The 12,854-nt window shown below is 40.5% G+C and overlaps 1 protein-coding gene across 1 annotated transcript in view; it reads right to left on the bottom strand.

The window, feature by feature from the left end:
• Positions 1–2,286: 2,286 nt before the first annotated feature.
• The window catches only part of carmil2 (capping protein regulator and myosin 1 linker 2), a 62,762-nt gene continuing 52,194 nt past the window's right edge, over positions 2,287–12,854 (bottom strand). The window contains exons 37-41 of the mRNA XM_004556231.4: positions 11,059–11,309; positions 9,880–10,012; positions 9,655–9,744; positions 9,057–9,158; positions 2,287–8,948 (exon numbers count right to left, since the gene is read on the bottom strand). Of these exons, the coding sequence (XP_004556288.3) occupies positions 8,383–8,948; positions 9,057–9,158; positions 9,655–9,744; positions 9,880–10,012; positions 11,059–11,309 (1,142 nt within the window). The 3' untranslated portion in view covers positions 2,287–8,382. The remainder of the gene's footprint in view (positions 8,949–9,056; positions 9,159–9,654; positions 9,745–9,879; positions 10,013–11,058; positions 11,310–12,854) is intronic.

The following is a 12,854-nucleotide window of genomic DNA, read 5'->3' as shown; positions in this document are numbered from 1 at the left end:
CAAATCGCCTCCAGGTTTGATGGTCTCCTGGCATGAACCTTGGTCTTCACTTCCCCCGACAGATTTTTCAATAGGGTTCAAATCAGGGCTTTGAGCAAGCCAGTCAATAATTCCCTTTGGTCTTCTGGAGATCGTTCTTCATCAGGAGGGATGCATGTTTTCATCATGCTGGCCAGAACCAGTTTTGTTGCTGACTGCTTGAGGTGTTTTTTCAAATCTTCACATATCCTTCTTTCTTCATTAGCCCTTCTGCCTTCATAAGATTCCCAGTTCCAGATGAACTGATGCAGCCAAACGAATAATACCTCCACCACTGTGCTTCGCTGTGGGGACAATGTTCTTTGGGTTGTACCCCTCACCCTTCTTTCTCTGAACATAAGCAGCATCTTTATGGCCAATGAACTCTAGTTTAATCTCAAAAGAAAAAGAAACGCCTCCAGTCTGCATAATCTTTCTCCAGGTTGTCCTTAGCTTATCATCTTCTTTGAGACTACAATCAATCACCAGCTAAGTCATTCACTAGCATTACTGCATTTATTCTGTGGTCTTTAGACACATCTCTCTTTGAATCTTGGTACTGCTTTCTCAATTGAGAACTGAAACCTTTGGTGAAGTTTTTATACGATGCATAAATTAGAAGATAGCCCTCAGTTTTAAGTTAAAACTGATAACTTGATGTTACAAGTTTTGTTATGGTTGATGGGCAGTGGACACAGTGTTAAGAATTTTGTAGGTTCATGATTTATTTTTAGGTTTTGGATGTGATTTGTAGGTTCTAGTTCTCTGTTATTTATGTGTCTGGTTATTAGTTCCTTGGTTTGATGCTGTTAGTTCCCTTTCGTGTCCAGTCAGTCTTAGGCTTGTCTCTGTGTTTTGTCCCTAGCTTCCCTTGTATTGTCAAGACAGCAGATAATCAGATCCATGGGTGTTAGAATATAATTTGACGAGTTTATTATCCAAAGAAAACATAGGAAAACTTGGAACAATGAGCATGGGGAAACAGGCAGGCTGGCAACTGAGCAAAAGACACAAGATTAAATTAGAAGGTGGTGCAATGGGGTCCAGTGACCAGGCAGGCAGATCAGAGAAGATGGAGAGTTTAATTCATGGAGTGAGACAATCTTTACGAGGAACAACAGAAGATTTAGTCGCAGGAATATTCACCATGGCCGAATAGTGGCCTGACAATACATTAGTAGCTAACCTCTTGTGTTATTATCTAAACAGTTAACAGTCATCTTGTGCAGCTCTGAGCAGCTTCTGTACTCCTGCTATTTTTCTTTTGCTCAGTTGCTCTTTGTTCTAGATCTCTACTTATCTTTCATCTAAAAGTAAGATAATATCCATATATCTGGCAAATTATTTTATTCAAGCAGCTGAAATTTAATAAAAGTAACTAACTGTAAAGATTGACCCGACACACTGGTATGTTGTTCACGTTTGAGAGTGTTAATTGCAATATCACACGTGTGACGTCTTTATGGTTCGGCATCCGGTCCGCCAACTTTCGATATAAGAGAAGAACAATGTTCCTGAACTGCCTTTAGGTTTGGACATGAGACTCACTGATGTTGGCTGGTCTGCTCTGAACAAGTGCAAGTGTTTAGAACACAAGAAGACTACACTGAAGGGAGATTGTCCAGTTTTAAATCAGGTAAGATTATTGCTGGTGAGATAACAATTACTGTAAACTGTGAACCATGCAAACCTTCTCTAGCAGAATCCAAGAAAGAAAGTCGGGGAGATGAATATGAACACATTTGGCATCTTTTTAAATTATTATTTAACAATTCTTGCAGGAGTGTGATTGCTCCTTTATTTCAAGACATTTTTCTCCCATGGGAAACCTTAACTTTTATTCTATAGTGTAGTTGAATCTTTAAAGACATTGGGACACCATTAAATGTCCCAAAACTTTACTTCCTGAGATTGTGATGCAGTTTTTTGTTCTCTTTGCCTGTTAAACCTTTTAATGGGCAACTCAGCCTTTTCTAAGCTTTTTCCTAATTCACTGTTAATCAGTTTTTTTTATATAGTGCCAGTTTGCTTCAACAGCTGTTTTAAGGCATTTTATATTGTAAGGCAAAGACCTTAGAATATTAAGAGGGAGAACCTCAACAATCCGATGAGGCTGTATGAGCAACAGTGTAGAGGAAAAACTCCCTTTTAACAGGAAGAGAAAGGTTTGAAAGAGAAAAGACAAAAAATGAGCACAAAGTCTTCACAGGGACCGATGACAACAAACAACTGAGTCAAAGTTTTACAAAGTACAAAATTATCACACAACTCAGTTAACTTTTTAATAATCTTAACAAGTATAGGTTCACACTCTGTTTATAACTTTGTGTTATGTAGTTTTGTACATATTCTGTGCGTGCAAGGCAAAAATAACAATGAAGGTAGAAAATAAACTCTCCTCCAGGATAAGAGGAAGGCTTGGGTCAGACATCACAGGGAGGTGAACTGAGGTCTGCTCTTATAAAACACACACACCATTCACAACAACCACCCTGAGAGAAACACAACATTTTCCTCTGATTATATAGTTTTGTTTTTAATCTAGTGACTCTGGAGAAAATTATTTAGCTGACTAAAGGAGTGATTGGATGGATATACGAATATAATATATTCATGTGATCCCACAAAAATGAGTGAGCGGAGCTTTAGTGTCCCATGTATTCAGCTGGAGATTATAAAAAGGCTTAATGTGAAAACAAGGCAAAAAGAAAAATTTAAAATACGAGACTAAAATAAATACTTGTAATAATTTTCAGTGCATATAAATGTGAATGCTTTTTTCCACCTGTTTGGAGATATTTGTACAACCAAAATTTCTTTTAAAAAAATCAATGCAATTCAACGTATGATGCCAAACTCTGAACAGCTCAGGTCAGCTAAACCTCATAGGGTCAGCGTTAGGTGGTATTTTAGCCAAATGCAACACAAACATAGTTTCAGAAACGAGAAGATACTAACTTTCAAATCTTTTGCAAACGTATAAACTTACTGTTGTTCTATTCCATTTGGGTACAAACAGTGAACTTAATCCTAAGTTCTAAATATAGTAGCACCAACCACCTGATGGATCTCAAGAGGTTAATTTTTAATTTTACTTGTACTTGACTAAAAGGTCTTGTGCTGTACTCCTGATTGAATGTTGTTAAAGAAGAATTTCAGCTATCCTTACGTGTCCAAACTAAAGATAAGGCTGAACCGACATATGACAAATGAAAAGAAACTGGGCATGACAGTTGTATGTGAACACTGCAAAAGTAAAGTATTTCTGTTTTATGCATTTGATTTTGAACAACCCTGAACACTTTTAGTTTATGAGGAAATCCAACTCGTATCGTTCTTGACTTTTGGAGGACGAAATCAAAGAATTAAAGTTTGGAGTTCATAGCAACATTGCACAATGCCAAGCAGTTTTCACTGGGCACTACTGTGGTCCTGCAGAGATGTTACATGCTGTGTTGTGCACTGCATGGAAAGGGGAAAAGCAATAGGAATAGACGAGGCCATTTTCACCTCCAGACCATCTATTTCAGTAGTAAAGGATTCACTTCTTGTGCTTACTTAGAAATTAAATCTAATAAAATACACAAACATACAAAACAATTTAGACATACCCAAAGTACCTTTTCCTTGTAGTTGGTCTTAAGCCTGAGTCAGACTAGAATAAAAACAGGATGGCCTATTTGCGAGCAGAAAAACACAGTTGCTGAGAGACAGCACTGTTTTTTGTTTTTGCTGTCAGCAACCATGTGAAAGTAGTTGCTGTGAAGTTGAACATACAGCACCCTTCTCTTAGTCACAAGGCACAGGTCGCCTGTTGGGAGTCAACCTGTCTCCAGACTTGCAATGACTGCCGTCACACTCAAATAGGAAAAAGGTTTCCAAATAACCCTGATCTAGTTTCTAAATACAGACAAACTGACTACAGGTTACAGTCAGTCGGATGATGATGAACACAACTTATCTGCTTCACCAAGTGGAAATATAATCCAACGAATCACACAAACCTGATTTAGTCAGGTTCATGGCTCGCATTTTACTGCAACTTGTGTTGAATTTAATGCCAGATCAACATGCCTGATTTTTGTGTGATAGCTGCTGCTATGAGTGCTCATTTGTTTGGGGAGATGTTAGCAGAACAAGTACACAATCAGCACAGGACCAGCTTAAAGCTGCGAGCCAAGAGCCAGAACGTTGGCTCTGTCCTGTAGATCCTTACTGAGTTGTCATTCTGAGCGTCGAGAGCCAAGCCCCACATGTTCCTGCATTCCAGTGCTTTAGTCACATTTTTACACAGAGACCAGTATACAATGAAAACATTTTGTTTCTCTGCAGCGTGCACACTTTGCTTGACAGGTGCTATTACATAGATTCATGTTTAAATGTTACAATACATAATACTGACTTTAATAAGAACCTAGAATTTAACAGAGTCTGCAGAAAAACCCAGAGAGTGACACAGAAACAGTATCTTCATTAACACAGATGGATCGGGATCTGACAGTAAAATATGTTTTGTGCTCTTTACATCACACATTTGCGCTGCTATGCATAGATTTCAGGTTTAAATAGTTTGTAATAAACCAGCTTTTCTAGCTAAACCCTGCACGCCCCTGAGTGTTGGTCCTCAGGGCCCACACACACAGTTGTATCAGAAGAGCTCACTTTTAAAACAATCCTATTGGTTCTTCTATAGTCCCCCTTTATTTCTGTTTCTTTCTCTGTTTTCAGAGAGAAACACAAGAGCCAAACCTGCTTTTACACTGTGTTATATTTGTTAATACATTACTTGCTGCCTCACTTTTGAGCAGCAAATTTGCACCGCTCTTACTAAAATTCTGATCATTGCTGAAATGAAATAGCTGCATCTTTGTTTGTTCCTAAATGTATAAATTGTAAATTTGCCACATTTATTTACTCTGATTGAGTCAGACCTGCTGTGTAGGGATTCTGCACAATCCATGAACTGCTTATCAAGCTGACTGTTTAAGGTGGGCCGCACCTCACGTCATCATGTATTATGCCTGTGCTGCAAGTGGCTAGTCCATCCTTGCATTTGGTATTCCACTGCTTCACTGAAATTTGCAACACTTAGCAAACAGATTTGCAATTTTTCCCAGTTTATAACAGGTAATTGACATATTATTACAAACGAACTCCATGTAAATGCTAACTTGACCCCAGCTGATTATAGTCTGACTTTTATCTTATTGCCCTTTTATCACTGTCTTAATGGACCAAAGCCACTTTGAAGATGTAACTCACTACACGTGGTTACAGGCCTGGTGCCCATCTTCAAAGACACCATTTGAAAGGCTTGACCACAAGCTGATTGCACACAGATCCAATCACTTTGGTGGCTCCGAGGCCTCCAACCCTAGCGTGACTGTAACTGAAACTAAGCTTAACAATAATGATCACATTAAGTACTGTCATATAGATCAACTCAGCAAATGAACCCTATTCACGTGTTTATAGCAAAAGTGGTGTTTGCACTGATGACCAAAAATCAACAACCGTATATAGAGTTGCATACATATGTCAAGCAAACTACAACCAGAAAAAAAAAGAGAGGATTTTGAAAATATAATGCAAACTAAAAAACTGCTTCTGAAGGGAAACTCTGACTTAATATGCTGCCTTCGTCATGAGTATCACTGCCTCTTCATTAAGGCACGTGTAGATCTGACTATACAATTGCTTTTTATGTAAACATGCTGCTAAAATTTATTCTTATGCTGCATGAGACAGTTGTAGCCTTACTCTTTCTGTGGTCGTTAGGAAAATAAGCAAAGAACAAATATGAAAACAATGTTTTATAGTCTTGATATCTTTTCTTGAACATAATGAACCCAGAGCATGTTAGGCTTGCAGAAGTTAACATGCTGATGTACCCCAGTGAGGAAGGGACCACTATGGCACAATGCAAACCCACAGATTAAACCTACCTCACTAACCCCAAATCCTGCTTCATGGTGGAGGCCTCTAATGAGGCATCTCCCTCAACTTCCAAAAAAAGGATATGCAATATGAGATCTTAATCAGCAGGAGTTCAGTAGTATTAGTGACTAATTACTTATCCCCTTGGCATAATCCAAAAGAGGTTGCCTGGACTCAGAATTCACAGTGTGACCAAGTAATATGATGTAAATAATGTCTCTAAATAACCTTAGTCACAATTAGATTTGAAGTACAAATGTAGTTTCCAGAAACCGAGTCATTTTGTAGAAGGTGACAAAAAGGCAAAGTAAAAAGACATCTGCTATCAGCATGGAGTTTGTAATTCACTTTGAAATCATAACAATTTTAAGTAGTTGTTATTAATGTGCCTGACATGGTGTAATCAAACCAAGTGTGATGTTGTGGTACGCTCAGAAATGTCTTGTTAACAAATTGAATGTTTTTGTGGAAAGTGCATGAAAAAGATTTCAGTCCCGTAGCTGATGAAGCTCATTTCAGACTCTTAACGATGTGTGCAGGTTGATGGAAATGAATTTTATAGGTGACACATATTGTTCAATGCAAAGATGGATGTGATTCAAAAATAATGAGTCTGCAGCAAAATAACAGGATGAAATGCATGATCATTTCTGACATCAGATGAGAGGATGAGCTGTCAACACACTGATACACTCAGCAGACACATGGTTGGTGAACATGTGCCCAGCTAGCTACAGCTAACGATCAGTACATTTAATCTTTGGGGTAAATTTGCACAGACTGCAATAACAAGCCAGCAATGTAATTCATGTGCTTCCACTGTATATATAACTAATATAAATCAAAAATTCACCCCACAGAATAAATGCACCAACTATACAGAAGCTAGCACGCAGGAAGTCGGTACCATCTGGGTGTATCATACCTGTGGTTCTCACACGTTTAACGAGAACACTCCGGACATGAGAGCGATTCTACAGGAGAGTACAATAGTGCAAGTAAAATCATTCATAATTGGATACAAATACCAAAATGTGCAGATATACTCATTTATGATTACTCTTGAGGAATCCCATTAGCCATTTGAAATGTCAAAATGCTGACTCTGGTGGGAAACGTAACATTTAGAGACGAGGACAACTCATTATCAAACCACGCATGTTTGACCATGTAAAAGTTCATCTTTGAAGTTTGAAGTCGTTCTCTTTGTAACTTATGTAAAGATACTTTTAGCTGTTTCCTTTTTTTGAGCTGCTTTATTAAGTGGTTGGCACAACAGATGGATTCATATGTTTGATATGGCACCAGGTTCATGCCAGATGCCCCTGCTGATGCAACCAGCACTGGGAGTACTCCCAGAAGCTGGGTTTGGGGATCTTTCACGTGTAAACCACTTGCTGGCTTATAGTGACTTTTACAGAAAGGCAAGCGAACTGTAGCCCTACCACCCCTCCAAAAAAATCAAAATGAAAAAGTAATAATAAATAAATAAATAAATAAAGCCTACTTTTAAGAAAACAAACAGAATTAGATTAAAACAGCTTCTTGCTGTTGCTTGACTTCTTCACCTCTGCTCTCCTTCCTGGCAGTAAATTTGTAGCATTTTTTTTATCTAATGATTTTTCAGAAAAATGTTCCCCATCAGTGTGACATGGAGCAGTATTACCGCCGCACATGTTTAGGGTTGAGCAGGTTTTTTTAAAGACTATATTGCTTAATCTACAGTGATGCATCATATTCTACAAAATCACAGGTTTACAGTCTGGCCTGTGAGGTCCACATAAGCTTTTAGTTCATTCAGAGATACAGGCTGACATCTTGATTTATTTACAAAAAATACTTTATTTATAAAAACAATTAGAGCTGGATTAAAAGGCCTGATCGCTGTGTGACATGGTTAACTGCCAATATCTAGAGCAAGATTATATATTATTCTAAGAAGAAAGTGCTGCATTAACAAAACGGCTGGTTATACTTGATCTGATATGATAAAAGATGGCAGGTTATTGCCAATAAACAAGCTTAAACAGCTTATGTTAATGTGTCCGCCGGCCGGGGTGACATTTATTATCAATATTATCTGTTTAATACTTCGATTGTGTAGAAATTGCAGCTTTACTGCCCTCTTGAAATTTCCCACAAAGTGCTGTTCAGTGTTTTAAATGTCAAAATAAAAATTCTGAAATTTACCAGTGGGCAGCCACGTTGGGACCAATTTTAAAATTCAAGTGGTTAATGGGATTTTTCAAATCAATGGCTCCACAAGAACAAACAAACAAAGGTCTAGTGACTGTGATTTTCTACTTATCTGCTGCACTAAAACACTCACACTACTCTCAGATACGCCCTCAGTTCCAGATCGCAGTGATGTCTCAGACCTCTCCCTCCTAAATGTGTTTTCTGCTTAGGTAAGTCAGTCTGTGGATGCTATTCAGACAGAGGGGGCTCAGTTCTTTGGTCTGCTGCCTCTGCCTTCACTGTGTGATGTTTAGAGATGGTCTCTTTCTCTGGTGTGCTGTTTCTCAGATCCACCGGGCTGGGGACCTTCTTCTTGTGGGATGTAGGACTTACTTGGGGGACGTCTGAATATCCAGACGTGACTGGGATTGTGCTGAGGGTCTTTCCTCGAGGTGCTGGGGAGACTAGTAATTTATCTAGAGTTTGGGGCAATGCTGGGGCTGTGCTAGTGGTATTTTTGGGTGGGGGCATCACTGGAGACTTTTCCAGTGTTCGGGTTTGTGGTGGAAGCCTCTCTTGGGTGGGTAAAGCTTTGTCAAATGCATGGCTGGAAAACTGGGTTGCATCTGCTTCATGTAGAGCTTGAGCTGTAAAGGAGGGACACCCTGAGCCTGGGCTTTCACCCTTTCCTTGATGGGGGTGCTTGGTTTCAGCTGCTGTGCTTCCACATCCCATTCTTCCTCGTCTTTCCTGCAGCTCGTCCTTCTGGGGAATGCCCTTCTTATCTTTATCAGTCTCCCTTCCCATGTCACTGGCTGTGAAGATGAATGATATAGATTAATAAGTAATAATAATAAATAATAAAACAAAGAAGGAAAAGGATCGACCAAAAAGGCTAAATTATGAGCATGACTTATGAAGACCTCTCTGTCCTTCTCCACTGGATGGATCTTCAGTGCAGGATGGCAGATCACTTCTGTTGCCTCGGAAACGGATGGGTGACCTCTGTAACACTGCCTTCAGCTCTGAAAAAGAAGGGTATGAGGTTTAATAAAGAGTCAATCATCAATTATCCCTTTCTGGGAGAATACCACACTTAACCTCACGGTGACGAATGGATGAAACATTTTACTCAAAGCCTCACGCAAACCATCACACATTGATACACGGACTCTTTTCTAAGCCTGTCTGACAATCACACACACACTCTGGATACATCGGGGCAACTCACGGTTCAGTATCTCTGACATGCGGACTGGAGGAGCCGGACACTGAAACTCTAAATGTCAGGCCCACATCAAACAAGACGCACAAAGTAACATCAGCCTGAGAGGTTACGATGAATTGTGTCTCTGGCCATGAACACTCACTGGGGGTGATAAACTGAAAGTTGTTGACTTTCTCTAATAATCTTTATTTTAATCACACTTTTCTGAATATTTTTCATTTAACCAGTTGTGGGATTTGCTGTTGCTAGCATTATTTTTCACAGTTTCATCAAACACTGGTGCAAAGCCTCACCTTGTGTCATGGCAAAGGCATCCTCATGGACAGACACAGCTCTACGCTGCGGAGGAGGCTTCATGTGTTGACGTGGCTTAGGAAGACTCTCTGAAAATACACACAATCATTTATTTACACTGACTTGGATTCCAGAGCTGATTTCTCTTTAAAACGCATTGAAAGTTGTATCAGAACCACCACAATTTTGGTTAAATTTCTTTTAATAAGACAGGTAAGACAAACCCTCTGTCACTGATTGTGCTTTTTCAGCGCGATCCTGTGTACCGGGACTTCTCCAGAGAGGTGGGACTGAAGGAAGCTCCTTTCTAGACGACACGTTCGATGTTCCACCCTGGAAACCGTCCTCGCTTCCATTCTAGGAACGTAATCACCAGATGTTCATTGACACAATTTTGTCTCTGTACGCCACCATTGATTTGAAATCAGCGAATCAGTCAAGAAGGTTTAATTCAAGGGTTTAACAAAAGCACTGCATCAACAGCTATTTTTAAATGCAGTCCTTCATTTTCAGAATGTCAAATATGATCAGACAAAAAGGTGTTTTTCCTCTTAACAGAACAACATGAATGTGAATCATCACCTAGACGCGGCTATCAAAGTGAAAACTCCTGTACTGGTTCTAAACGGGCTAGTTCCTTACAAAATGAAAGAAAGCATAGTTCAGTTAGTTCTGAAAGCACAAAATATTGTTTAAACGTTCTTTTTCAAATTTCAGTTTTCCTTTCTTTTTCTATTGACTAAAGTGTTTTTAGTTATAGGGGTGAGCGATATTTTGAATATACTCGATGTATTGTGAGTTTTCCACACACTATGATTAAAATGGCTACCAGAAAATATGGCAACTGTGGGAGTTTCAGATAAGTGAGAGAATGACACTTGCTGTAGTTTGGATTTCACAAGGAGGATGTCGAACAAAACGCAGTAATTTGCAAAACCTGCCATAAAACTTTGGTAAAAGCAGTACCACGACTTTATTTCACCAGCTGAAAAGTCATCCACTGCATAAAGAAGAGTGTTTTAAACTCTGCATGTCAGCCTCTCCCCACACACCAAAGAAAACCTTAAATGAACCAGCTGTGACACCTGCGACTGTTCTTGGTCACTCGTTTTTAGAGTCACTGTCTAGGCTTATGTTTCTGTAATTTGAGGTCATCACATTAATGACCCCCTGACTGAATTGTCAGTTTGAATGAGTATACCAGTTCAACCATATACCACTATATGGTTGACAATAACATTTGTTTTGGGGGGTTATTTAAACATCGTGATGTCTATAGTGATATTTTCTCATATCGCCCAGCCCTACTTAGTTACCTAATATATAATCAAACAATAATAGCTTTGTATACAGTCTCACCTTCTGAATGATCTTATTGCCAACAATAAAATGAAATATACTACCTGTCTTGTAGTCTCCTCTGGCCTGCCATCATGTTTTCCTCCTTCCAGCCGCTCCACTGGGCTGCTGGAAGGAGGAGCAGAAGAGGGACGAGCTCCTCCTGCAGCAGCCAGGGTGGAGAGAGGAGGTCTGGCTGAGATGGCAGGTTTGGGTGGCAGGGGGCCAATAGGACGCTCTGGGAGGGCGGGCTTTGGAGGAAGGAGAGGATCTGGTTGAACGGGGTGCAGAGATCTGATCGGATGCCTGGGATCAGCTGGGAAGCAGGGTGAAAGGGACATTGCAAGTGTTCCCAGTTAGTGCCCATAGTTTGGACAGATGTTTAAAAGGATGTAGATTATACACAGAAAGCATGGCATACTAGTACAGAACTTCCTGTGTTCTCATATCACAGGCCTAGATACATCAGACTGGTTACACTACAGAAACAAGTTTATGATGTCACTCACTGTCCAGTGTCCCATGTCCACCAAAACTAAAACCTCCAAAGACTAAACTTTGCTGTTTACATATAGTACATTACAACGTGATATCCAGACTATGTTCAACTTTATTATAAAGCATTATAAAGTTGTTCTTTTAAATACATATGATGCTGACGCTGGGTGTGGTCTGTGGCTCCGCAGACAGAGCTGACAATGATTGTTTAATCCTGCCTCTATTATTTCAGTAGCACGCCGGCACCTTGGAGGGGAGGTACGAGCTGACGCTGGGATGGGTAGCGGGACAGCTGGAACCACATGACAGTCTGAAAAAACAAACTGTGTAAACAAGTTCACTCTGTAAATAAGGACACTTGAGCCACATCGTTTGTGCACATCCCTAACCCTAACCCTAGCACGTGCTGGGTCCCTGTAACAGCTGAAGAGTGTTACAGTGGCACCCAACATCCCAACACATGATGTTAGACCCATAGCCCGTGCAGCAGATGCACGTCCTGGCTCAAATGCACCAGGAGCAGGCAGCCGCACAGCGTGAGCAGCTGACTCATGTACAGAGTTCTGGTAAGATGCCAAGGGGGTACACGGCAGGCTATGGTGGACTCGGGCTACACGCAGACCTCAGTCCACCAAAACCTGGCTCGGCCGGGAGTGTTGTTGGAGGCAATATTCATAGAGGTCAGATGTGTGCATGGGGACATAGACCGCTAGAAATGAGAAACAGTGGCAAATGCATAAAGTTACGGCTGCAGTTATCTTCCACCCAACACATCCCTTAATTCTGGGACAGAATTCCCTGTGCAAGCGGATATTGCTTCCAGTGGATTATGCAGCTCAACATCCTGAAGCAGTGCTGCTGCACACCTTTTCTGCAAAGGGTGTGGCACAGGCACAAATTCACCTCATTGGTTGTGCATGTCTGACTGTGCTGGGGTCCTGTAACAGCTGACAAGTGTTACAGATCCATATTTCAATTTTTTACAAAATACGTGAAAACTGGTCGATCATCACTGACTTCTTCATGCTGGTGCATTGTCCCACACAGCAATACCGTGGGTTTTTGTTTTTTTTTGCTGAACTGGCTCTTCCAAGCTATAGATTGAGATTATAATTTATATGTAGACATGAGTCTGTGGTGGCCAGTGCGATCCTCTATGCTGTTGCATGCTGGGGGAGCAGGCTGAGGGTCGCAGATGCCAACAGACTTAATAAACTGATCCGTAAGGCCAGCAATGTTGTGGGGATGGAGCTGGACTCCCTCAAGGTGGTGTCGGAGAGGCGGATGCTGTCCAAGATAAAGACAATGTTGGATAACACCTCCCACCCACTCCATGACATGCTGGTCAGTCACAGGAGCTCGT

The sequence above is a fragment of the Maylandia zebra genome, linkage group LG7 (genome assembly GCF_041146795.1).
Source record: "Maylandia zebra isolate NMK-2024a linkage group LG7, Mzebra_GT3a, whole genome shotgun sequence".
Classification (NCBI taxonomy): domain Eukaryota; kingdom Metazoa; phylum Chordata; class Actinopteri; order Cichliformes; family Cichlidae; genus Maylandia; species Maylandia zebra.
Note: the sequence above shows the minus strand (reverse complement) of the source record. Positions and strands in the feature narration are given on the sequence as shown.